Below are 25,286 nucleotides of genomic sequence, written 5' to 3'. Positions count from 1 at the left end.
GGGTACTGGGGTTTCCTTACACTATTCTCTCTACTTTTATTTATGTTTGTCAATTTCCATAATGAAAGAAGAGATGAAGTCTGCGTCACCTCCTCCCAGAAAGCCCTCTCACTTTCCTCAGAGGGTTAGATCCCTCCTCTGGGCTTGTCAAGCCACCTAACACAATGAACGGCAGTCCAGTGGCTTACTTCTCCCTCTTGAGGGCAGGGTGGCCTGGGGTCCCCTCTATCTCCATGGGACATGGTTTCCGGCATAAATGAGCAGATGACTCTTAGTCTTGATTCATTTGTGGTCAAGCATCTCAATCTCCAACAAGCAGTTATGTTCCTTTGATGGCAGAGGCCTGACATTTTATACGGTATGTTTGTTCTGCTGGGGTGGGCAACATGAAAGCTTCAAAAGTAGTTATTTGCCTGTCATTGACTGGGGTTGAGTGAGTCTCTTGGAGAATCCAGTTGCTGGCTGTACCAACATTCTTTGAGGAACTGGCAGGACTGGTGCTGCTTCCTACTTGAGAGTCCAAAGTCCTGGCAGGTACAGCTCTTTGGGCAAACCCTGCTCACACCCTGCCGGGCAAAGGAAGAAAAGCCAGAGGAGACAAAGGCCTCCAGTGTCTGGGACACTCAGCGACAGGACAGGAATTCTGCTCTGGCACGTGGCCACCAACACTTAGTTGGGAAGCCTGTGGCTTGAACACTTGCTCCGGGAGAACCCAATGGCTCCCATGAGACGTGTCCCCAGGATGAGGCTGCCCGAGCTGCTGATTTTCCTGGCCCACTGGGGAGTCACCAAGGCTGGACAAGGTAGGCACTGAGAATGCCTGTGATCTCTCTGTTTGGTACTATGAACTCAGGGTCTAGGGCTGCTGGAAACTGTTCACAGAAAGCTGAAAATGCTGATAAAACTAGCAAGGCAGGGAGCTAGGCTGGGGAGACTGGGTGAGAGAGTTAGTGGGTGGTGGAGGTGCTGTTTGAGCCTGAGATTTTAAGTGGGGGTGACAACTGGCCACAGGAGGGACATTGACATTGTTCAGAGGTGTGGGTACGTAAGAGCCAGCCAGCTGGTAGAGGTAGAAGGCGGCAGGAAGGTTCAAGAATTCATTCAAAAAATATTGGTTGAGTAGCTCTCAAATCTAGTATTTTATTCAAACTCTGTTGAGGCATTTTACTAACCTCATTCCCTTTTTTTAAAAAAAAAAATTTATTTATTTATTTATGCTGGGTCTTAGTTGTGGCAGGTGGGCTCCTTAGTTGCAGCTCTCAGGCTTCCTTTGTTGCAGCATGCTGGCTCCTTAGTTGTGGCATGTGAACTCTTAGTTGCAGCATGCATGTGGGATCTAGTTCTCTGACCAGGGGTCGAACCCCAGGCCCCCTGCATTGGGAGTGCAGAGTCTTAACCACTGCACCACCAGGGAAGTCCCCTCATTCCCTTTTTGACCTGTAAAACACTTTAGAATTTCCTAACAGAGTTTACTCTTGTTTAGAAATTTGCAAGGGCTTCTTTTCTGCAAATGCCACCGGCAGATTATAATTTTGGCAACAATGTAGGTCTTAATACCACCAGACTTTGACCTACATCGTTCATGGTATAAACTTTACCCTTGCAAGATAACTCCTATCTCTCTCTTAAAACAAAATCAGTTAGCCAGACTCATCAAGAAAAAAAAGGAGAAGACTCAAATCAATAGAATTAGAAATGAAAAAGGAGAAGTAACAACTGACACTGCAGAAATACAAAGGATCATGAGAGATTACTACAAGCAACTATATGTCAATAAAATGGACAACCTGGAAAAAATGGACAAATTCTTAGAAAAACACAACCTTCCAAGACTGAACCAGGAAGAAATAGAAAATATTAAAAGACCAATCACAAGCACTGAAATTGAAACTGTGATTAAAAATCTTCCAATAAACAAAAGCCCAGGACCAGATGGCTTCACAGGCGAGTTCTATCAAACATTTAGAGAAGAGCTAACACCTATCCTTCTCAAACTCTTCCAAAATATAGCAGAGGGAGAAACACTCCCAAACTCATTCTATGAGGCCACCATCACCCTGATACCAAAAACAGACAAAGATGCCACACAAAAAAGAAAACTACAGGGCAGTATCACTGATGAACATAGATGCAAAAATCCTCAACAAAATACTAGCAAACAGAATCCAACAGCACATTAAAAGGATCATACACCATGATCAAGTGGGATTTATCCCAGGGATGCAAGGATTCTTCACTATGCGCAAAACGATCAATGTGTTAAACCATATTAACAAACTGAAGGAGAAAAACCATATGATCATCTGAATAGATGCAGAAAAAGCTTTCGACAAAATTCAACACCTATTTATGATAAAAACCCTCCAGAAGGTAGGATAGAGGGAACTTACCTCAATATAATAAACGTCATATATGACAAACCCACATCCAACATCCTTCTCAATGGTGAAAAACTGAAAGCATTTCCTCTAAAATCAGGAACAAGACAAGGTTGCCCACTCTCACCACTATTATTCAACATAGTTTGGAATTTTTAGCCACAGCAATCAGAGAAGAAAAAGAAATAAAAGGAATCCAAATCAGAAAAGAAGAAGTAAAACTGTCACTATTTGCAGATGACATGATACTATACATAGAGAATCCTAAATATGCTACAAGAAAACTATTAGAGCTAATCAATGAATGTGGTAAAGTAGCAGGATACAAAATTAATGCACAATCTCTTGCATTCCTATATACTAATGATGAAAAATCTGAAAGAGAAATTAAGGAAACACTCCCATTTACCATTGCAACAAAAAGAATAAAATACCTAGGAATAAACTTACTCAAGGAGACAAAAGACCTGTATGCAGAAAACTATAAGATACTGATGAAAGAAATTAAAGATGATACAAACAGATGGAGAGATATACCATGTTCTTGGATTGGAAGAATCAACATTGTGAAAATGACTATACTACCCAAAGCAATTTACAGATTCAATGCAATCACTATCAAACTACCAATGGCAATTTTCACAGAACTAGAACAAAAAATTTCACAATTTGTATGGAAACACAAAAGATCCCAAATAGCCAAAGCAATCTTGAGAAAGAAAAACGGAGCTGGAGGAATCAGACTCCCTGACTTGAGACCATACTACAAAGCTACAGTGATCAAGACAGTATGGTACTGGCACAAAAACAGAAATATAGATCAATGGAACAGGATAGAAATCCCAGAGATAAACCCACACACATATGGTCACCTTATCTTTGACAAAAGAGGCAAGAATATATGATGGAGAAAAGACAGCCTCTTCAATAAGCGGTGCCGGGAAAAGTGGACTGCTTCATGTAAAAGTGAAATTAGAACACTCCTTAACACCATACACAAAAATAAACTGAAAATGGATTAAAGACCTAAATGTAAGGTCAGACACTATAAAACTCTTAGAGGAAAACATAGGCAGAACACTCTATGACATAAATCACAGCAAGATCCTTTTTGACCCCCCTCCTTGAGAAATGTAAATAAAAACAAAAATAAACATATGGGACCTAATGAAACTTCAAAGCTTTTTCACAGCATAAGAAACCATAAACAAGCCGAAAAGACAACCCTCAGAATGGGAGAAAATATTTGCAAACAAAGGAACTGACTAAGGATTAATCTCCAAAATATACAAGCAGCTCATGCAGCTCAATATTCAAAGAACAAACAACCCAATTCAAAAATGGGCAGAAGACCTAAATAGACATTTCTCCAAAGAAGATATACAGGTTGCCAACAAACACATGAAAGTATGCTCAACATCACTAATCATTAGAGAAATGCAAGTCAAAACCACAATGACGTATCAACTCACACTGGTCAGAATGGGCATCATCAAAAAATCTAAAAACAACAAGTGCTGGAGAAGGTGTGGAGAAAAGGGAACCCTCTTGCATTGTTGGTGGGAATGTAAATTAATACAGCCACTATGGAGAACAGTATGGAGGTTCCTCAAAAAACTAAAAATAGAACTACCATATGACCCAACAATCCCACTACTGGGCATATATCCTGAGAAAACCATAATTCAAAAAGAGATTGGGACTTCCCTGGTGGCGTAGTGGTTGGGGGTCCGCCTACCGATGCAGGGGATGCAGGTTCGTGCCCCGGTCCAGGAGGATCCCACGTGCCGCAGAGCGGCTGGGCCTGTGGGCCATGGCCTCTGGGCCTGCGCGTCCGGAGCCTGTGCTCCACAAAGGGAGAGGCCACAATAGTGAGAGGCCTGCGTACTGCAGAAAAAAAAAAAGAGAGAGAGAGAGAGGTACCACAATGTTCATTGTAGCACTACTTACAATAGCCAGGATGTGGAAGCAACCTAAGAATCCATCGACAGATGAATGGATAAAGAAGATGTGGCACATATATACAATGGAATATTACTCAGCCATGAAAAGAAACAAAATCGAGTTATTTGTGGTGAGGTGGATGGACCTAGAGACTATCATACAGAGTAAAGTAAGTCAGAAGGAGAAAAACAAATACCATATGCTAACACATATATATGGAATCTAAAAGAAAAAAAAAAGGTTCTGAAGAACCTAGGAGCAGGACAGGAATAAGGACGCAGATGTAGAGAATGGACTTGTGGACATGGGGAGGGGGAAAGGTAAGCTGGGATGAAGTGACAGAGTGGCGTGGACATACATACACTACCAAATGTAAAATAGATAGCTAGTGGGAAGCAGCCGCATAGCACAGGGAGATCAGCTCTGTGCTTTGTGACCACCTAGTGGGGTGGGATAGGGAGGGTGGGAGGGAGATGCAAGAGCGAGGGGATATGGAGATATATGTACACATATAGCTGATTCACTTTGTTATAGAGCAGCAACTAACACAACATTGTAAAGCAATTATATGCCAATAAAGATGTTAAAAACAAAAAATAACGAGATCAGGTTAGCAAATGATATAAAAACGTCATTGTTTGGGACTTCCCTGGTGGTCCAGTGGTAAAGAATCCGCCTTCCAATGCAGGGAATGCAGGTTTGATCCCTGGTCAGGGAACTAAGACCCCACATGCTGCAGGGCAACTAAACCCGCGCGCCACAACTATTGAGCTCCCGCGCCTCAACTACAGAAGCCCGCGTGCAGCAAACTACAGAGCCCATGTGCCCTGGAGCCTGCCTGCCACAACTAGAGAAAGAAAAAACTGCACGCCACAACTAGAGAGAAGCCTGCGCGCCGCAACCAAAGATCCGGCATGCCTCAACTAAGACCTGACGCAGCCAATAAATAAATAAATAAATAATAAATTAAAAAAAAAACACAAAAAATTTGTTGTTTTTCAAGAAAAAGACAAGTTTTCCTAAGCTTGAATTTATAGTTATTAAAAAAGAAAACAAAACAAACAAGCAAACAAACAACAACAATAAATCAAGACACAAGAAAAAGAATGTCCTGGCAATAAAAGAATGATTTTAAACCAAAAAATATGTCATGCACTATTCTAGGAACCAGGGACGTGGCAGAAATAAACAAAAGTCCCAGACCTGGTGAAGCATTCCTTCACCTCCGGAGAAACCTCTGAAAGACACATGAACAAAGAAATACATATTCCAGGAAATAACAAGTGTTATGGAGAATAATAAAGCAGAATAAAGGAGTGGAGGGGAAGGCAGGGGGAGATACTTAAGGGATAGCCAGAGAAGAGCTGTCGAATAAAGTGACATTTGATCAGAGATTCAAGGCAGCAAAGGAGAGAACCATGTGGACGTCCAGGAGAAGAACATTCCATCAGGATAGGATGGAAAGTGCACGGGCCCTGAGCGGGACGCACAGGCGATGTGTGTGAGAGAGAGCCTGAGGCCAGCTGGCTGGAGCAGAGAGGATGGGGAGGGTGTGGGGAGGGGTGTCAGGGGTTACAGAGGTGGGGGTGGGGCTGGTGGCAGCTCATGTACAAACCTATAGACAATTTTAAGAACTCAGAGTGAAATGGGACATCCTTAGAGGGTTTGGGACAGAACTGTGGTGTGATCTGACTTGTGTGAGTTTAAAAGGACCCTTGGGCTATTGTACGGAGAAGCGCCTGTGATGGGGTAAAGGTAGGGTGAGCAAGTGATCTCAGTTTGCCTGAGACTTTCCTGGTTTTAGCACTTAAAGTTGGGCGGCCTTGGCAGTCCCTCAGTCCTGGGCAAACTAGGATGACTGCTCATCCTGGTAAAGGAGAAAGAGCAAAACCAGTGACGAGGCTACTGCCATCATCCAGGGAGAGGAGGGTTGCTGGGAGATGGTCTGACTCAGGACAAGACTTGCTGACAGGACTTCCCTGGTGGCGCAGTGGTTAAGAATCCACCTGCCAATGCCGGGGACACGGGTTCGAGCCCTGGTCCAGGAAGATCCCACATGCCGTGGAGCAACTAAGCCCGTGAGCCACAACTACTGAGCCTGCGCTCTAGCACCTACGAGCCACAGCTACTGAGCCCAAGTGCCACAACTACTGAAGCCCGTGTGCCTTGAGCCCGTGTTCTGCAACATGAGAAGCCCGGGCACCGCAACAAAGAGTAGCCCCCGCTCGCCACAACTAGAGAAAGCTTGTGTGTAGCAACGAAGAACCAACGCGACCAAAAATAAATAAAATAATAAAAAAAAAAGACTTGCTGACGGAGGGTGTGAGAGAAGGAAGACTCAGAGGTGACTCCAAGGTTTTTGTATCAGCAGCTGGAAGGACGAGGTTGTCATTTGCTAAGATGTGGGAGGAGGGGAGGGCGGTTTGATTTGGGACATGCCCTGGGAGGGTGTGTCATTCCCTGGGAGGGTGACTGCTTGGGAGAAGGTCAAGAGTGGCCGTCCTCCATCTACTTGGACACAGAGACCCTGTTCCCCTCTGGGGGACTCAGGGACCTGCCAGTCTGACTGGAGACTTAAGAATGATTGAAAGTATCTCCACCCCCTCACTCTTTCACTTTTTAATATGTTTTCTTAGAAATCCAAATGCCAGCAGGCACCCCCTTCCCAAGCCCAGGGTCTTAGTGGTTAAAAAGAATCTCCCCTGCAACCAAAGCACTAAGATGTTTATTGCAGTGTTGTTTATAATAACGGAAAATGCTAACAGCAATAGAATAGCTGAATAGATTATGGTAAAACCACCAGACAGAAAAGTTTCAAGATAATACCATAAATTGAAAATATTAAGTAACATTTATTAAGTACTTACTATGTGGCAGGCGCTGCTAAAATTTTTACATGATATCCTCACAACAGCCTTGTGAAGTAGGGATTATCAGCAAGGAAACTGAGCCTTAGAGAAGTTAAATAACTCACTCAAGGTCACACATCTAGGTAAGTGTCTGAGTCTGGACATGAACCCCGGCTGTACATCTTCAATCTGTTTATAAAATAATGTTATATAAAAACACACAAAGAGGGACTTCCCTGGTGGCACAGTAGATAAGACTCCGTGCTCCCAATTCAGGGGGCCCAGGTTTGATCCCTGGTCAGGGAACTAGACCCCACATGCCACAACTAAGAGTTCACATGCCGCAACTAAGAATTCACATGCCACAACTAAGGAGCCTGTGTGCCACAACTAAGGAGACCACATGCTGCAACTAAGGAGCCAGTGAGCCGCAACTAAGACCCAGTGCAACCAAATAAATAAATAGATAAATAAATAAATTAAATAAATAAAATCACACAAACAACAGTAAGGAAAATAGCCAAGAAGTGCTAACATTTATTTTCTGAGCACTTACGATATGCCATGCTTGTGCTTGGTGCTTGACATATGTTGTCCCTTTAAAACCTATTTGAAAAATGAAATGAAAAGACCTCCTTTGATTTTTATAGTCCCTGTAAAGTAGGTACTATTACCATTATATCAGGGCTTCCCTGGTGGCGCAGTGGTTGAGAGTCCGCCTGCCGACGCAGGGGACACGGGTTCGTGCCCCGGTCCGGGAAGATCCCACATGCCGCGGAGCGGCTGGGCCCGTGAGCCATGGCCGCTGAGCCTGCACGTCCGGAGCCTGTGCTCCGCAACGGGAGAGGCCACAACAGTAAGAGGCCCGCGTACCGCAAAAAAAAAAAAAAGAAAAAGAAAAAGAAATATTACCATTATATCCATTTTGCAGATGAGGAAAATGAGACTCAGAGGGGACACAACACCCGCCCAAGATCCCGCAGCTGGGAAGTGGCAAGACCAAGTTTGTACTCAGCCACTTTATCCGTCATGCCCTTTGATGGGTCCTCTTGGGATGGTGGGTTTTATAGGTACTATTTTCTTTTTCTCTTTTCTCCAAACTTTCGGGAATGTATACGTCTATAATCTAAAAATGGAATTAAATTTAAAAAGAATTCCACAGCACCTGTAAGATTTTTCAGAATCCGAGTCTCTTCCTGGAGTGCAGACCTTTGAGACACCAAATCAGATAGCGGTCATCCCTGCTTTGCATAAAACCGTGGGGATTCTAGAGCCAGCAAGTCACAACTACTGAGCCCGTGAGCCTAGAGCCCATTCTCTGCAACAAGAGAAGCCACTGCAATGAGAAACCTGCACAATGCAACGAAGAGTAGCCCCGCTCGCCGCAACTAGAGAAAGCCTGTGTGCAGCAACGAAGACCCAATGCAGTCAAAAATAAATTAATTAATTTAAAAAAAGACCTTATTAGACTTTAGGAATGATTTTTGCAAGTCTCCTCCACCCCATCGTGAATCATTGTAAAAGTATCTCACATTATCTATGATTTTTTATATATATATATATATATGATTTTTAATATTGCATTTGAAATGGATTGTTGGTTTCGATACCATAGTTTTTTTTGTTTTTTTCTGAACTTCGGAAGCAATGCACTCTTTTTCAGGCCTCAGACATTTCCATGAGTCTTACAAAACTATTAGGCCCTGGGCCCTGTATCTGTTGTCCCCAGTGTACAAGGTGGGCCTGATGACTCCTTTGGTGAAGAAGGAGGAGGGCCAGGAGACTTTTGCCTGCCCAGGCACAGGGAGCAGAGCTGAGCTCTCAGAATTAAAACTAGAGGGTGTGCTGTGCCACTGGTCCTCCACTCAAGGAGGACCAGCCAGGAGGGGACAGGATCTGTTTTCACATTGTTCTGTTTCAAATGTCCTGGCCCCAGACCTGCACTTTCCTGCAGAGGACAGCAGCTGAGGGGACGCTGGGGCAGGCAGGGGAAGGACACAGCCACTCCCCTGGTCCCTTCTCCCTTCCATGGTGAAAGGGGACTTTCAGGACACCCCAGGGACCAAATTCAAAGTAACTGCTGCTTGGCTTTGCTGAGTGCTTATGCATATTCTCATATTCTCTCATTTTAAACCTCACAATAACCATAAAAGCTGGGGGGCGCTGTTGTCCCCATTTTACAGATGAGGAAACAGGCACAGAGTAAGTTCACCCAGCTAGTGGGCACTGGAGCTGGAATTCCAACCCAGGTCTGTGCCCTCAACTTCTCACTGGATCTGATGCTAAATTTATTCATAGTCTTAATAATTAATGAATAACAATGACAGCTAAGATTGGTATACCTTTTCTTAAAACTCAAAGATTATATGAATACTTTCTTACTGTAAAATATCCAAGCAGTATGAATATAGAAAGCATCTTAATTTTCATGAGATTCCCCAGGTGAGGCAACTGCATGGTAATGTTTGAGAAGCTCTGGTCCAAAGGATAAAGTGTTAAAGTGCCCAACTCCCCACACCCTCCCAGTCTCACTCCTGGCCCTGGAGGTAATTGCCAGGGACAGTGGTGTGTTGAGAGTCTTCTGGACTAGCTCTTTCTTGTTCACTGTCTTATTTGATGCTCACAACAAGCATCAAATTCTGAGGGCAGACGTCAAACACCCTCAGGCCAGCTGGCTTGCCCAGAGAGCCTGGATTAGAAACCCGATAACCTGCCTCCCTCTCCAGGAGGTGCCCATCCTCTTCTCCATGACATGATAATTAGAGCTTAATTCCTCACATTCTGTGACCAACTCCATAGAAGCCTGTGGCTCCCATCTTTTATGGGTAACATAGATGTATTATAAAAGCCTTCTGGGGGCTCTGAGTCAACACTGTGTCTCAGCTTTGCAGTCAGAGAGGTTGGGTTTGAGCCTCAGTTTCCTCATCTGTGAAATGGGCAATAGAATCCCACCTCACAGAATGGTTGCAAGGATGAAATGAGATGAGCATGTGAAGGGCACCTGGCTAACATTCTTTGAGTGCTTACCAGTCCAATCATCCTCCCCACAGCCTTGCTCATTCATCAACTATATGGGCATCTTCCACATCCCAGGCACTCTTCTGGGTGCTGAGGACACAGGGATGAACAAGACAGGCTTTATGCCCTCATGGGACTGACACTAAAGAAGGGGAAGATGGCTGACAAGCAAGCCAACAAGATAAGTTCATATGTGAGAGTGCTCTGAAGAAAATAAAACTGGGGGAGTCACATAGCTAGTGACCAGAAGGGTGGGAGGAAGTGGAACTTGAGCAAAGGTAGTCGGGGGGGCTTCTCTGAGGAGGTGACCTTCGAGCTGAGGCCTGAATAAAGAGGAGAAAGCAGCCATGCGATGACCTGGGGAGGACTGGGGAAGGTGGCAGAGAGCCAGGAAAGAGGCCCTGTGAGGAGAGCGGGTGGGTGGGGTTGGGCAAAGCAGCAGAGGAGGGAGCTGTGATCAGACTCCACAATGAGGGCACTGCAGCCTGAGGTGGAGCCCCTGCCTGGATCTCTGGCTCTCTCTGCCATTCTTTTCTTTGTCTTTTTAATTAATTAATTAATTAATTTATGGCTTGCGTGCGGCCTTTCTTTTTAATTGCGGCGAGCGGGGGCTACTCTTCATTGCGGTGCACAGGCCTCTCGTTACGGTGGCTTCTCTTGCTGTGGAGCACGGGCTTTAGGCGCGCGGGCTTCAGTAGTTGTGGCACGTGGGCTCAGTAGTTGTGGCACAGGGGCACTAGAGCGCAGGCTCAGTAGCTGTGGCACACGGGCTTAGTTGCTCCACGGCATGTGGGATCTTCCCGGACCGGGGCTCGAACCCGTGTCCCCTGCACTGGCAGGTGGATTCTTAACCGCTGTGCCACCAGGGAAGTCCCCCAAAGAATTCTTGAGGGTCACGCAGTCCATCTCTCATGCTGCTGCTGGGGACACTGAGGTGGGGAGATAGAAAGGGCCTTGTCAAAGGTGAGAGGTCAGGGACAGAGCCAAGCCTGTTTTCTGCTCTGCTCAGGGCCTCCCTGGGCAAAACCAGGCCCTGGGTTCGGAGAAAACTTCCTTTTACCTGTGCAAGCTCCCTTCCCCCAGCCCAGGGTTCCCTTGACTCCCTCCACATCCAGGCTCGGGGAGAGACCTGCACTGAGCAGGGACTCCTTGCCTCTGCAGGGAAGTTCTGGCACGTCTCTGACCTGCACCTTGACCCGGACTACAAGGTGTCTGAAGACCCCCTCCAGGTGTGCCCATCCGCTGGCTCCCAGCCGGTGCCCAATGCGGGCCCCTGGGGCAACTACCTCTGCGATTCTCCCTGGATCCTCATCAACTCCTCTATCTACACCATGAAGGAGATCGAGCCACAGCCAGATTTCATCCTCTGGACTGGGTGAGAGCTGTCACCACAGCTACCTTTCCCCGGGCCACCGCCTGTGCCCCCTGCCTGCCTGGCACCTTCCCCACACCATCTCCCTTAGTCCTCACCAGCCCTGTTGCGGAGAGGATGAACTTGAAGCTCAAAGCTTGTCCAGGGGAGCCTGGGCCTGGCTGATTCCAGGGTCTGTGCCCTTGATCTTTTGTCTTACGGCCTCAGCAGAATATGGCTCTCACTGAGGCTGGGGACACGGTCATGGCATGTCTGGGCATGTGGGGAACTCCAAGATTTTTAGTTGGGGGTGGGCGTGGGGGTCGCTGAACACTGGTGCCACTCCCAGCGGGGTTTGGGGACTGCAAGCCCCAGAGGTCCAAATACAGGGAGGGGAGAAGGTAGAAGGGCTGAAGGTGAGCCAGCATTGGGACCAAATGTCCTGGTCAGCTGCAGGCCAACCCCGGCTGCCTGGCCCTGGGGATCCTCACTGGTCAGAGCGCTACTCTGTGCGGAGAGAGCTTGAGGGGTGATTTCAGCTCAGCCACAGAGATGCCATTCCTGCTGCTCATCCATGAATGCTGCTGGAAGTCCTCTGAGTTCCCTCAGCACTCGAGGTCCTTCCTTCACTCATTCGCTCCTTCCCTCCCTCCCTTGGTAGGTCAGCCTGTCTTGTGCTCACCCCCAGGAGACGGGGGGAACAGAGGTGATAGGGACCTGGACCCTCCTTCAGGGAGCTCGTGGTCTCCCGGGCGACACAGACAAGGCCACTGACCGTTATACCCCAGCGACGAGAGAGGGTCACCGGGTGGATGCGGGAGCTTCCCAGGGCACCTGACTCCCTCTGGCGGGATTGGGGAGGACTTCCTGCAGGAAGCGGTGAACCAGGGAGCGGGTGAGGAGCGCTGGCAGGAGCTCGGGCTGCTTGTGTCCTCCTCCAGCCTCTATGGACACTTCTGTAGGGAAGGCGGGATCAAACCCATGGCGTCCCCAGCTGTCCCTCAGTGTGACATGGGAGCGATCGGAATGACCCTCAGATGGACTATGTGGTCAGCAGGGGGAGGGGCAAGGCTGGACACCTAAGAAACGTGACAGTGTCTCAGGAGAGGCCTGGGCAGCTCTGGCTTCCCTGGGCTCAGGAATCCATCTAAGGAGAGAGTGAGATTTAGGCCACGACCCTGGCCTCCTGCTGTCTGAGGAGGGGCCCTTGGAGAAATGCGTAACGTTCTAACAGATTTGATCCCTCTGGGAAACTGATGACCCTTTAACAGAAGCATGATTTTTCTGGGAAATCTCTGGGACTTGCAGAGGTGTATGGCATTGGACAAGAGGACCTCTAGGACCCTTCATAATTCTTCAATTTCTAAGAAATTGGACCTCTCCGGGAGAATTGCAGTCCCTTGGGGGATAACCTGTAGAAATTGGATGTGTTTTTGCAGTCCCCTGAGGGATAACCTGTAGAAATTGGATGTGTTTTTGCAGTCCCCTGAGGGATAACCTGTAGAAATTGGATGTGTTTTTGCAGTCCCCTGAGGGATAACCTGTAGAAATTGGATGTGTTTTCTATCACACAGAATTAAATGCTCCAAACTAGAAAAAAAAAAAAGGAATTTTGTTCTATCTTCGTATTCCTGGCCTGTCCCCAGGGAGGACGGGGCTAAAAGGCCCCTCTTACTGCCCTAATGAGGGAATCAGAGTCACAGTAGGATGTAATGGATGTGAGCACAGACTCTGGAGCCAGGCTGACTGGTTCAAACTCTGACTCCACCACTGTCTAGGTGTACACATTAGGCAGGATCCTTCACCTTTCTGTGCCTTGGCTCCTTTGTCTGTCAAATGGCACTAACAATAGAACCTATGTTGTAGGGTTATTATGAAGAACAAATTAGTGGATAAGGGTACAATACACAGAAAGTACCCAGCACAAGGTGAGCCAGTGTGGGCTGCCAGTAGCGGTCTCAGGGCGATTCAGCTAATTAACTTCCCTGGGGAGTCTCTGGGCAGCAGCTGCCTCGCCCCGTCGGTCCAGCAGAGTCCTCAGGCTTTAGCTGTGAGGGCTCTTAGCACCCCGCAAACCTCCTTGCCCACTTCATCCCCCACCTTGCTGCATCTTTCTAAGGTTGATCCAGGAATTTAGGTCTGTCAAACGTGGGGGATTAAATGGTCCTGGGGTAGGTCCTCGACCTACCAGAGTAGATCTGAATTCTATATTCTGAAGCCTTGGGGAAGCTCAGAACTCAGACATGGCTTCTTCATCCCAAGCTCCCCAGGGGCTTGCAGATGAGACTGGAAACCCAGAGCTTCCCTCTCAAGACCATGTTAACTGCAACCTAGCAGCTACTACACTTTATATATATGTTTTTCCCCCTTTATTGAAGTCCCATAAATACTCTGTGTGTAGATACCATTATTGTCCCTATTTTATAGATGAGCTAATAGAAGCTCAGAGAGGTTAAACAACCAGCCCAGGGACTCACAGCCGGTCAATGGCAGAGCCTGGGTTTGGACTTTGTCCCACGTGACTCCCAACTCCAGCCCGGTCATTCCCCTTCAGTAGCTGTCTGAGGCTCAGTTCTCCAGTCTCTTTTCTTGTGGTAGAGCCGTCCCTTCTTTTCCTTGTGCCACTTCCCGAGCTGCCCGGCGGTGTTTTGCAGCGATGACACGCCCCACGTGCCCAACGAGAACCTGGGAGAGGAGGCCGTGCTGCAAATTGTGGAGAACCTGACCAAGCTCATCAGAGAGGCCTTTCCAGGTAAGACTGTGCCCCAGGTCCCCACAGCACTCCCTGATGCCCAGGCGGTGCCTGGCACAGTGGGACGACAATGGCAGCAAGATACAGAGGAACGACCTTCACCCGTGGACAACGATGGCTGCTGGCCAAGTCCCAGGCCAGGCACTTCACAGCGATTGTGTCTTACCTTCCAACAACCCTGTAAGGAACATGAGAGTTTGTCGGCCTGTGGATACACATAGAATCCTGTTAATGGTGTTAAAAAACCAAATTCAACTGAGTAAATCTGAAGATCTATTTGGCTGTATTCAACAATCACGAATCAGGCAACGTCCCATCTAGCAAATAGAAAGGAGCTCCAGGAACTTCCCTGGCGGTCCAGTGGTTAAGACTCTGCGCTTCCACTGCATGGGGCGTGGGTTCGATCCCTGGTCGGGGAACTAAGATTCCGCATCCTGTGCAGTGTGGCCAAAAAGAAAAAAAAGAAAAAAAAAAAAGAAAGGCACTCCAAGGAGCTGTACGAATGGAAGGTTTTATAAACAGAAGGCGGTGGAAAAAGGAAGATTCTAGCAAAAAGTGGATTGTTTCAGGCAAGGTTACCTTCATTTAGGGGAAGGGGTGGTGTCTATCAGGCAGATTTCCTCACTAGTGCTGACCAGGTAATTCCAGATTGACTGTTTAAAGGTCACATTCTTGGGAGAGGCTGAAACTTCAGTTAGGTTAGGTATTAACTTGGTTAATACCTAACTTGGTTTGCTGACCTGGGACTTAGCACAAGTAACTCCATTTTGAGCCTGTTGTTTCTTTTTTAATAATGGAAATGCATGACATTTCACTGGCTTCTGTCCTGACAGTTTAACACCAGACTCACAGCCCCTTCTCAAGGCATTTACTGTTATATTTAGGCATCTTCCCTGGGTGAGTCTCACGTGTGCTCACACACAGCCCTTGCGTCCTGCTGTGGCTCTGGAATTGCTATCTACTGCCTTTAAACCGTCCCAGCTGCTGGGACTTTGGGGAGATGCTGATTTCCAGCCAAAGTGCTGTTTCGTGGTGCAATCCAAGGCCTTCAGAGCGTGGGAGAGCAGGCCAGGACTATGAGTGATTATGATAGCAGCCCCACGGGACTTGACAGGGAGAACGTAGCCTGGGTGCTCCATCTAATGGCCCTTGAAAATGGCTTTAATCAGACTGTGCCAAACACAAGGTCCTGGGGGCTGAATCAGGCTCTCAGCCCGCCAGCTGGACACCTGTGAAAGCAGACTCCTAGGATCCCCCCCCATCCCCCAATCTCCTTTGGGTTCCAGCACAGCTGCTTCCTCTAAAGGTCTTGGTCATGGGTCCCCAGGACCCAGATATGAAATAATGATAATAAAAATAAGTAATAGCAGCGGCAAGAACCACTATATGTATCCATGTATCAAGGGCTAAGTGTCAGGCACTCCTCTAAGAATATTATATGTCTCAGCTCATTCGCTGTCAGGAACGAGACTCAGGAGACGCATGGAGAGTGGAGCTGTCTCACGTTTTTACTGATGACAAATGTGAGCCTTGGGGTAAGGAAACAGGCAAGGTTGAGGATGCAGATCCTGGTTTGAGGACATCTCTTACCTATCACTCCTACTGCCACTCCAGGAGGGGCCCCCGAGCTGCTGTTACTATCCCACATCTGTCCCCGAGGCAACCTCATTTCTGACACCTCCTTCCCTCAACGTAAATCAGTTTGTGCAAAGAAGTTGCCTTGATGCCTCTAGTCTATGTAACTCAACCCAACCCAACCCAACCCAGATATGCTTGGGCTAGTTCTTCTTCCAGCAGAAGTCGCTACTAGGTTCAAACCAGGACACTCTCCCCCATGGCAACAATAGGTATCATTACCCCCAGTGTATAGATAAGGAACCTATGGCTCAAAGCTAGTCAGTTCCTAGGGAGGGATTCAAACTCAGATCCAACACTGAGCACTCTTTTCTCTGCTCCACATGGGGCTTCAGGAATAAAAGTGAAATAATGGATAAGAAAATGCTTTATTACTATGACTTAACATACAAGTGTAAATAAGATTTTACAGTTTATAACATGCTTGCACATTTATTGAATTTCCTAAATCCAAGATACCATTGGCTGTAAGATGTTTCATTATTTTATGTATTGCTAAGAAAAAAAATGCTCTCCGGGGAATTCCCTGGTGGTCCAGTGGTTAGGACTCAGACCTTTCACTGCAGGGGGCGCGGGTTCAATCCCTGGTTGGGGAACTAAGATCCTTTAAGTTGCATGGCGTGGCCAAAAGAAAAAAAAGAAAAAAAAATTGCTGTCCATTAAAGTATGACACAGAACTTTCTCATGGCCTCAATGGTAAGACATATCCCACTTATAGAGATGTTAAAATATGAACACATTGGAAGAGGTGAAATGAGGCATTATCTTATTTGAGAATGGTAGCAACACAGGTCAAGCAGAACACTCCCTATCATAGAGATAAATGAGCTGAAGCAACTTGTTGGAGAAGAGGAAGGGACTGAAATTTGAGCTTTTGGTTCCATGTCATGAGTTCTTCCTGCCACGTGCACCTGTGTCCCCCCCATCAGAGTCACTGTGAACACTGGTCCCTGTCTTTCCACCGATGGTAAACACAGGTGTGCAAGGCAAACTGGTCCAGGTCCCAATTCAGGTCCTGCCACGCTCTAGCTGGGCCATCCTCTGGACACTCAGTGTTCTCCCTGTGCAAAATGAGGAAAATAATGGTACCTGACCAAAGGGTTGTTATGAGGATTAAATAAGGTAATCCATACATTCATTTAGTCAGTCAACAAATACTTGAGTGTCCTCTACGGGTGAGACAGCACGCTAGGGGTAGGGGATGTGGCCGTGAACAAGATGCCAGGTCATGCCCTCATGGAGCTTAGGCTTGTAAGGATCTTCTAACAGTGCCCGACACATGGAAGTGGCAAAAACCTGTTACCCCAAAACTGGGTTTGCCTCTTGGTGGGTGTCAAGCCAAAAGACACAACCAAGCCAAAGATCAGGAGAAGGAAGGATTGATTACTTGCAACAAGTAAGGAGAAAACCAGGGATCTTTCCAAATCCGTGTGTCCTTGAACAGCAAAACTGGGGAAGCTTTAAGCTAAGAATATATGCATATTCATGAAGGGGCTTGAGCAGGAGAATGCAACTTAGAATTGGGGCAAAGGTTGACAGAGTCCGAGCTTTAGTTGATTGAAGTCACAAGGGTCAGCAAAGGTCAGTATCATCATTCCTTAGGTTCCAGTTGATCTCATGGTTGAGGGGGTTTAAATTCTGCCAAACAGCTCAAGACAGTGCTTCAGGCTAATCTTGACCATTGAAACAGAACTGGGAGTCTTTACAACTGATTTATTATCTTTGCCCTTGTTACTTCTCTTGCCTGATAACAGTAGTTTGTTGTTTTGTTCCCTTAAGATCATTGTTACTGAGATCTGTTCAAGGGCAAGCATTGTAGCCAGGCTCAGATCCCAAAATGGCTTAGGCCAAAAATGGCTTCTCTTATGTCTCTGGGCACCTCCCACCTTATCTGCTTATAAACCGGGAGAGATAACCTCCCTTCTCATCTGCCTTTGGGATGCCAGGGATTTGTGTTTTCTCTTAAATGAATTCTTTTTTTTTTTAAAATAAATATCAGAGCTGTATTTAATTCTGTTGTTTATTTATTCATTTTTGGCTGCATTGGGTCTTCGTTGCTGCGCGCAGGCTTTCTCTAGTTGCAGTGAGGGGGTGGGGCTCATGGCAGTGCGCAGGCTTCTCATTGCGGTGGCTTCTCTTGTGGCAGAGCACAGGCTCTAGGCATGCAGGCTCAGTAGTTGTGGCTTGTGGGCTCTAGAGTGCAGGCTCAGTAGTTGTGCACGGGCCTAGTTGCTCCGCGGCATGTGGGATCTTCCCAGACAAGGGCTTGAACCCATGTCCCCTGCATTGGCAGGCGGATTCTTAACCACTGTGCCACCAGGGAAGTCCTTAAATGAATTCTTATGGCTGCCTCCATCTATGTTAGAGAGGTGAGGTTTTCTTTCAGGCAGTCACAGCCATGACTTCTGGCTTTGTGAATAATTCCTCATGGGAATTCTACGGCCTCCTCCTTTGGCAGAGCTTAGCATTTCCAGCTCTTGTAGGCTATACAGGGTAAAGGGTTTGTTAGAATCATTTTTTCAAGTAGGAATTGGAGGCGCCAGGCTTCCTCATTGGTTCAAGTTCACTCCCTGGGGTAAGCCAAGCTCATATAAGGGCAAGGCCCTGCCTTGAGCTCAGAGGAGTTTTTGTTTACTCTTCAATATTTATTGAGCAACTACTACATGCCAGACACAGATATAAAATAAAAGCAGGAGTGAGGCTACTCACAAGGAAGAAATGAGTCTGACAGGCTCCCCTCTCCCTCCTGGGTTCATTCACAGGCCACATCCTCAGGGAGGCTCTCCTGACCCCCACTCCCACCCCTGTTATACACTCCCACAGCAAGTGGCTCTTCCCTTTTTGCGACAGCCATTACTCAATGCCTATCAACCCTATTGCACTGCCAGGCCTCTGGGCCTGGGTCTGGGGGCCCAGGTCTACACGTTTGCACGTACTAGGTGCTCAATAAATATTTGTTGATTCATGAATGAGTGAAACTCCCAAGGCCTTCCAGGGTGCAGCAGACCCCTTCCCTGACAGTAAGATGGATCTGGAATTGACAAGAACAAGGCACACTAAATGACCAAGTGGCTGATCACGGATCTAAAGGTTATTTGGATCTAGCTTTCTCCTCCTCATCTCATGCTTCATTTCTGACCACGGAACTTTCTGCTGGGAATGGAGTTAGAGAACTCACTGCTCTTCCTTCCCAGATCTGAGCCAAGTTCTGCCAGATTCTGTAATGTGGTTTTCTGCTTGGCTCTGTATTTTTCCTTATCTGTGCTATAGCTCTTCCCTATTAGCTCTGATAGCCAGTGGCTGAAACTAACTCCACTAAGCACTTTTGCATATATATTCTTATATATTTCTTTTTCCTCCCAGATACTAAAGTCTATGCAGCTTTGGGAAATCATGACTTTCACCCCAAAAACCAGTTCCCGGCTGGAAGCAACAATATCTACAATCGGGTAGCAGAGCTGTGGCGACCCTGGCTCAGTTACGAATCCTTCGCTCTCTTCAAAGAAGGTACTAACACCATTTGCTACTGTAAGGAGCACTTTATGCCAAGGTCTGATCTAATTTCATCTTCACAACATCCCCATGAAATAGGGACTGATTTTATCCCCATTTTACAGATAAGGAGACTGAGGCTTGAACATACCAAGTCACTTGGCCAAGGTCACCCAGCTTAGAGGAGGCAGACTTGGGAGTAGGATCCAGGGCTGATTCCAACGCCCCTGTTCTTAACTCTACAGCACTAGTGAGGATCATAAGAGAATATTCACTGAGCATTTCCTGTGTGCCCGGAACTGCCCTCAGCACACTGCTAGACTCCTTACAACAATCCCAGGTAGGGGCAGTGGCCTTCAGTTCAGGCCAGGTTTCTCTTGCCACTGTTGACATTTGGGGCTGGATAATTCTTTGTTGGGGGGCTGTCTTGTACATTGTAGGGTGCGCATCCCTGGCCTCTATCCACTAGTTGCTAGTAACACCTCCAGGTGTGAAAACCAAAAATGTCTTTGGACATTGCCAAGTGTTCCCTTGGGGACAAAATCACCAGATTGAGAATCACTGGTTTGGAGACACAGTATCGCAAAGTGACCTGACCTCCTCTCCTTCCTTTCCTCAGTCCCTTGCTGTTGGGGCTCCCCACTGGTCAAACCCAACCAGAAGCTCACAGCACAGAAGCCCATGGATTTAACCCACAGCTCCTGGGGCAGAGAGCTGAGTGGAGAAGGGTTGACAGTGGATCTGGAGGGGCAAACACACCTCCATGTTATTCCCATTATACGGAGGAGGAAACTGAGGCATAGAGAGGTTAAGGAACTTTCCCAAGTTGTACAGCTAGAAGTGATAGAGCCAGGACTTGAACCCAGGCAGCCTGGCTCCAGAGCCTTTGGTCTTACCCACGATGCCACTCCTATGGGAAAGATGGGAAGGGAGGACGCAAGGGAAGGAGGAGGTGGGGGAGTGAAGTGGAGGGGGACAGAGGTGTGTCTGTTCGGAGGCTGGAGACCCCTTCAGATTCCTCCTGGCTGTGATGTCCTAGGTGCCTTCTATTCTGAGAAACTGCCGGGGCCAAGTGCGGCTGGGCGAATCGTGGTCCTCAACACCAATCTGTACTATAGCAACAACGAGCAGACGGCCGGCATGGCCGACCCTGGCCAGCAGTTCCAGTGGCTGGACGATGTGCTGACCAATGCGTCCCGAGCTGGGGAAATGGTAAGGGCTCCCCACTCCTCCTCTTCCCTCCCTGGGGTCTCTTCCCGTACAAGTCCCCCACTTTAGCACAGACTCACCCACTCACTTGAGATGCCCACATCCCAGAGGGTCCTTCATCAGCTTGGCACCTGAGAGGGCTGCTTCCATCCTCACAACAGCCTGTGAGGCTGGGACCCTGGAGTCCATTGCAGATGTGAGGCTCCTGGTGGGCAGTGACAGTCTCAAGTCACACAATAAGTGGTGGGGTCTAGACTAGAACCCCAGTCTCCAGAATCCAAGGCCAGCACAGCTGCAGCCACACCATGGGCTAGACCTCAAGGGGATGCCCTGCCCTTGAGGTGTGTCCGTCTAGTCTGCTGGGCTAGCAGGTCCCCGATGACTGACCCTGTGTCTCATTTGCCTGAGTCCCTGCTCTGACCAGCGCATCCCAGCAGGATCTCATGGCCAGTGCTTTCGCCCTCACGATGCATCAGATACGTTGCTAAGTGCTTTACGTGGATGGTCTCATTTAACTCTCATATCTCCACCAGTCAGGTGTCCTTCCCGATGAGAAAACTGAAACTCAGAGAGGTGACACACAGCTGGTGTCCAGCTGCAGCTTGGCTCCAAAGCTCATGCTCTTAACTGCCCTTCCTACCACTGCCCCCGCCCCCCATTCTACCTCTTGCAACGGGGACCAAGGGCCCAGGCATTGTTAGCTGAGAGACTCGAGGAATGTAAGACGTGAACACACATTACCACACAGCATATGCTACACAACCATGCAAGGAAGGTTTGGTTACAGTGCCTGAGCGCTCCAAGAAGAGAAGACTTGTCTCTGAAGGATCAGAAACGTTTCAGGAGGACGTATCCTTTGAGCTGGGTTTTGAAGCATGAGTAGCATTTACAGAAGTGAAAATGAGAAGGGCGCTCCAGGTGGCAGGCATAGGATGGGTAAAGGCACAGCGGGAGGGAAGCATGTGGCACATTCATTTCTGGGTACAGGGAGATGCCGGATCACCTGGGAGAGGGGTGGGGGAGAAGGTACCTTTGAGCCCATCTGCTTGCCTCTGGGGAGACGGGCAGGTTGTGAGAGGTAGAGATGAAGCGTTGTGGAAGGGGTCTCTGAGCCCCTGCTGGGCACCCCTTCCTCGTAGGTGTACATTATCGGCCATGTGCCCCCTGGGTTCTTTGAGAAGACGCGGAACAAAGCGTGGTTCCGGGAGGGCCCCAACCAGCAGTACCTTAAAGTGGTCCGGAAGCATCATCGAGTCATTGCAGGGCAGTTCTTCGGGCACCACCACACCGACAGCTTTCGGATGTTCTATGATGATGCAGGTACCCAACCTGGAGGGCCACGGCCAGACCAACGCCCTCTTTCCCTCGCCAGCCTCTCAGCTCCACTCTCTCTTGAAAGGTGTCCCCATCAGTGTCATGTTCCTTACACCTGGGGTCACCCCATGGAAAACCACGTTACCTGGAGTGGCCAACGGAGCCAACAATCCAGCCATCCGGCTGTTTGAATACGACCGAGACACACTGAGCCTGCAGGTCAGGAGCCTTGGGTCTGCTGGGGCCAGAGGAGGAGGGAGGAGGGACCTGATAACACCACTGCCTTCCCTAGCTGATCCACCCTCTACTGACCCCTGAGACTCAGGAAGGTCAAGTTACTTCCACCCTTTGAGAGCTCAGGATCAGAAGAACCCTGGCTCTACCTCCAAATCCTGCCACCAAGTCAGGTCAATTCTCCAAATTGCCCTTTGCCCTGGATCATTGTCAAGGCCCCCTACTTGTTCTCCCCGCCTCCAGCACTGCCCTGCTGTAGCTCATCTGGTACAGCTAAGGGGGGGATTAATCTTTCTAAAGCACTTCTTGTCTCTTTCCTGCTCAAAAACCTTCAGTGGCTCCCCAGTGCTCCCAAGATAAGTTGGATCTCTTTGGCCTGGTATTCAAGGTCTCTCACAGTGTGACTCTCCTTGGCCTGGTATTCAAGGTCTCTCACAGTGTGACCTCAGGCCCACTGCCAGGTCTTCTCTACACTGACTACGCTGCAGCTAAGCAGGCCCCTAACTCAATGAGCAATCCCACACCTCCTGGGATGTGCTTGTGATTACTGAAATGACAAAGAAATATTATTCCTTAATGTATTCAACAGAACGTGTTAAGCCTCTGCCATGTGCCAGGCCCCGTGCTAAGCTCAGGAGATACATAAGCAAACAAAAGTCACTGCTCTCCTGGAGCTGACAGACAATAAACAAACACATAAAGTTAAGTGTGGCATGAAATAAGTGCTAAGGAGAAAAGAAAACAGGGTGAGGAGGCAGGTGGTGACACTTACGGGGTACATGTATATGTGTGTGGTGTTAGATGGGGCAGGGAAGTGTCACTGATAGGGTGACATTTGAATTCTGAGTAACTTCAGGGAGTGAGCCGTGGGAGCGTCTGCGGATGGGGCAGGAAGAGCACGCCAGGGGCCCAGGGTGGGAATGTGCTTGGTGTGTTAGGGGAGGAGCACGGAGGTCCACGAGGCCATGGCAGAGGTCGCGAGCGGATGGGGCGTCAGGTAATGTAGGCCATGAGGACGACTCTGGAATTTTAGAAAACCACCATTCTGCTGGGTGGAGAACAGGCTGTAGGGGGCAAGGGCAGACACAGGGGGATCAGTTAGGAGGTGACCACAGCCACTGAGAGGTGATGGTGGTGTGGGCCAGGGTGGCACCCGTGGGTGGTGAGGAGAGCCAGATCCTGGATGTATTTTGAAGGCAGAGCAGACAGGATTTGCTGGTGGATTGGATGAAGGGTGGAAGAGAACGCGAGGAGGCAACGAGGGCTCCAAGGCTTTGGCCAGAGCACCTGGAAGGATGAGGTTGCCATTTACCGAAACGGGCTCACTGCAGGAGAAGCAGATTTTGGAGGAAGATCAGAAGCCTGGCTTTCCTGTTAACTTTGGGATGTCTAAGTGGCATCCAGGTGAAAATGCTGAGGGAAGAGGCAGCTGTGTATTCATGTTGGAGTTCCAGAAAGTGGTGGGTACAGAGATTTAATCTGGGTGTTGAGAAAGGACATTTAAAACCAGGGACTGCATGAGTTAACCTGGGTCCTCGACTCTAGAGTGAATGTATATGGAGAAGAGGTCTGAGGATTTTTAAGAGTGTGGTCCATTGTCCACACGGGCACTCAGACCACAGGGTTCGGGGAAGACTAAATGAAATAATGTAAGGTGCCTAGCAAGAGATTGCCATCCATCCACGGCAGCTCCTCTTACCCCACCTCTCCTGACCTAAAGCAGATCTGCAAATTTAGGTGGAAAGTGTTGCACAGATAAACCCTTCCAGATTCTAGTCCTGAAAATGCACCTGAGTACTCAGGTTCTTGGGTGTAGCCCAAGCCCCCTTCAAAGCACAATTCAGCCAGGCACTCCACCCCACTGCTTTTATATTGCATTTTATCCAGTCTTTCTGCAAATATTTACTGACAATCTTCTGCGTACCCGGGAGCTTGCTAGAACAGAAAATGCACAGGCTATGGGGTAAACAAGCTGGGTTCCAATCCTGCCTCAGCCACCTGTGGGACCCTGGCCAAGGGAATTAACCTCTTTAGGACTCAGTTTCCTCATCTGTGAAATGGGGACAATAAGCACAGTTACCTCATCAGATTCAATCAGAGGATGTCTGCCAAGCATACCCGGCAACTAGTAAATGCTCAATAACTAAGAGCGGTCAGGATTATAGCTATTAGAATCTGGGGGCAAATGCAAGGTGGAGGATTGGGGGCGGAAGCGGACAGCTGCTCACAGCCGGGCCGCCTCGCGCGCCCCCTCTGCAGGACATGGAGACCTACTTCTTGAACCTGAGCCAGGCGAACGCGCTGGGGGCACCGCGCTGGAAGCTCGAGTACCGGGTGACCAGGGCCTACGGCGTGCCCGACGCAGGCGCCCGCTCTATGCACGCGGCGCTGGGCCGCATCGCCAGCGACCAGGACGCGCTGCAGCGCTACTACGTTTACAACTCGGTCAGTTACGACACGCTGGCCTGCGACGAGGCCTGCCAAACTGAGCACGTGTGCGCGCTGCGCGAAGTGGCCTTCGACGGGTATGCCGCCTGCCTGCGCGCCCCCGGCGTCGCGCCCGCGCCCCGCCTCGCACTCCTGCTGTTGGCGCTGCTGGGCCTGCGCACGCTGCTTGTGCCGTGACCTTGGGCGCCGCCCGCTGATTGGCTTGGCTCGCCTTCCTCCTGGTAAAATGGGGAGAGCATCACCCCCGAGAGCTGGACTTTCCACCCTTTCCCCGGCCTCCGCAGAATGAACTGGGACGGGACAGCCGATCAGGAAATGAAGCCCCAAGGGCCCCACCAGAAGCACATTTCTTTCAAGTTTCATGTTTTATCCCAAACACAATGCTCGTCGTGCATGTTCTGTTATTAATTTGTAAATCATGTTTAAAGTAACTCCCTTGCCCACTTATTGAATCCCCCTCCTCCTATTCGGATAATCCGAGTAAAATGAGCTGCCAGGAAGATGCGCCTGGTTGATTCAGTGCCCTCTGTCTCCCCTGGCACACGGCCCGGACTCGGAGGCAAACTTAGCAAAGTCCCTCAGTCAGGGATCGGAACGGGCCTTGGCGTTCTGTTGTTTTGTTTTGCAACAATGCAGACGTGAGACATCGCAGTTCTAGCCTG

General features: G+C 48.5%; 1 protein-coding gene across 2 annotated transcripts; it reads left to right on the top strand.

Annotated features, from left to right (window-relative positions):
• Positions 1–742: 742 nt before the first annotated feature.
• Positions 743–25,109, top strand: SMPDL3B (sphingomyelin phosphodiesterase acid like 3B; the record flags this gene model as incomplete). Of its 2 annotated transcripts, XM_082657603.1 has the most annotated exons (8): positions 743–784; positions 11,332–11,564; positions 14,195–14,292; positions 19,291–19,434; positions 20,459–20,631; positions 21,768–21,948; positions 22,028–22,161; positions 24,436–25,109. In XM_082657603.1, 8 exons carry the CDS (start codon positions 743–745, stop codon positions 24,799–24,801), a joined length of 1,371 nt encoding a protein of 456 aa, XP_082513729.1. In that variant the 3' UTR covers positions 24,802–25,109. The 2 variants fall into 2 exon arrangements, with proteins under 2 accessions (XP_082513729.1, XP_082513730.1); XM_082657604.1 differs by lacking the exons at positions 743–784; positions 11,332–11,564; positions 14,195–14,292 and having other exon boundaries at positions 19,339–19,434; positions 20,434–20,631.
• Positions 25,110–25,286: the final 177 nt, after the last annotated feature.

Source organism: Grampus griseus (assembly GCF_964374135.1).
Source record: "Grampus griseus genome assembly, chromosome: 1".
Lineage (NCBI taxonomy): Eukaryota > Metazoa > Chordata > Mammalia > Artiodactyla > Delphinidae > Grampus > Grampus griseus.
The sequence above is the reverse complement of the archived record's forward strand: the minus strand, read 5'-3'. Positions and strand labels throughout refer to the sequence as shown.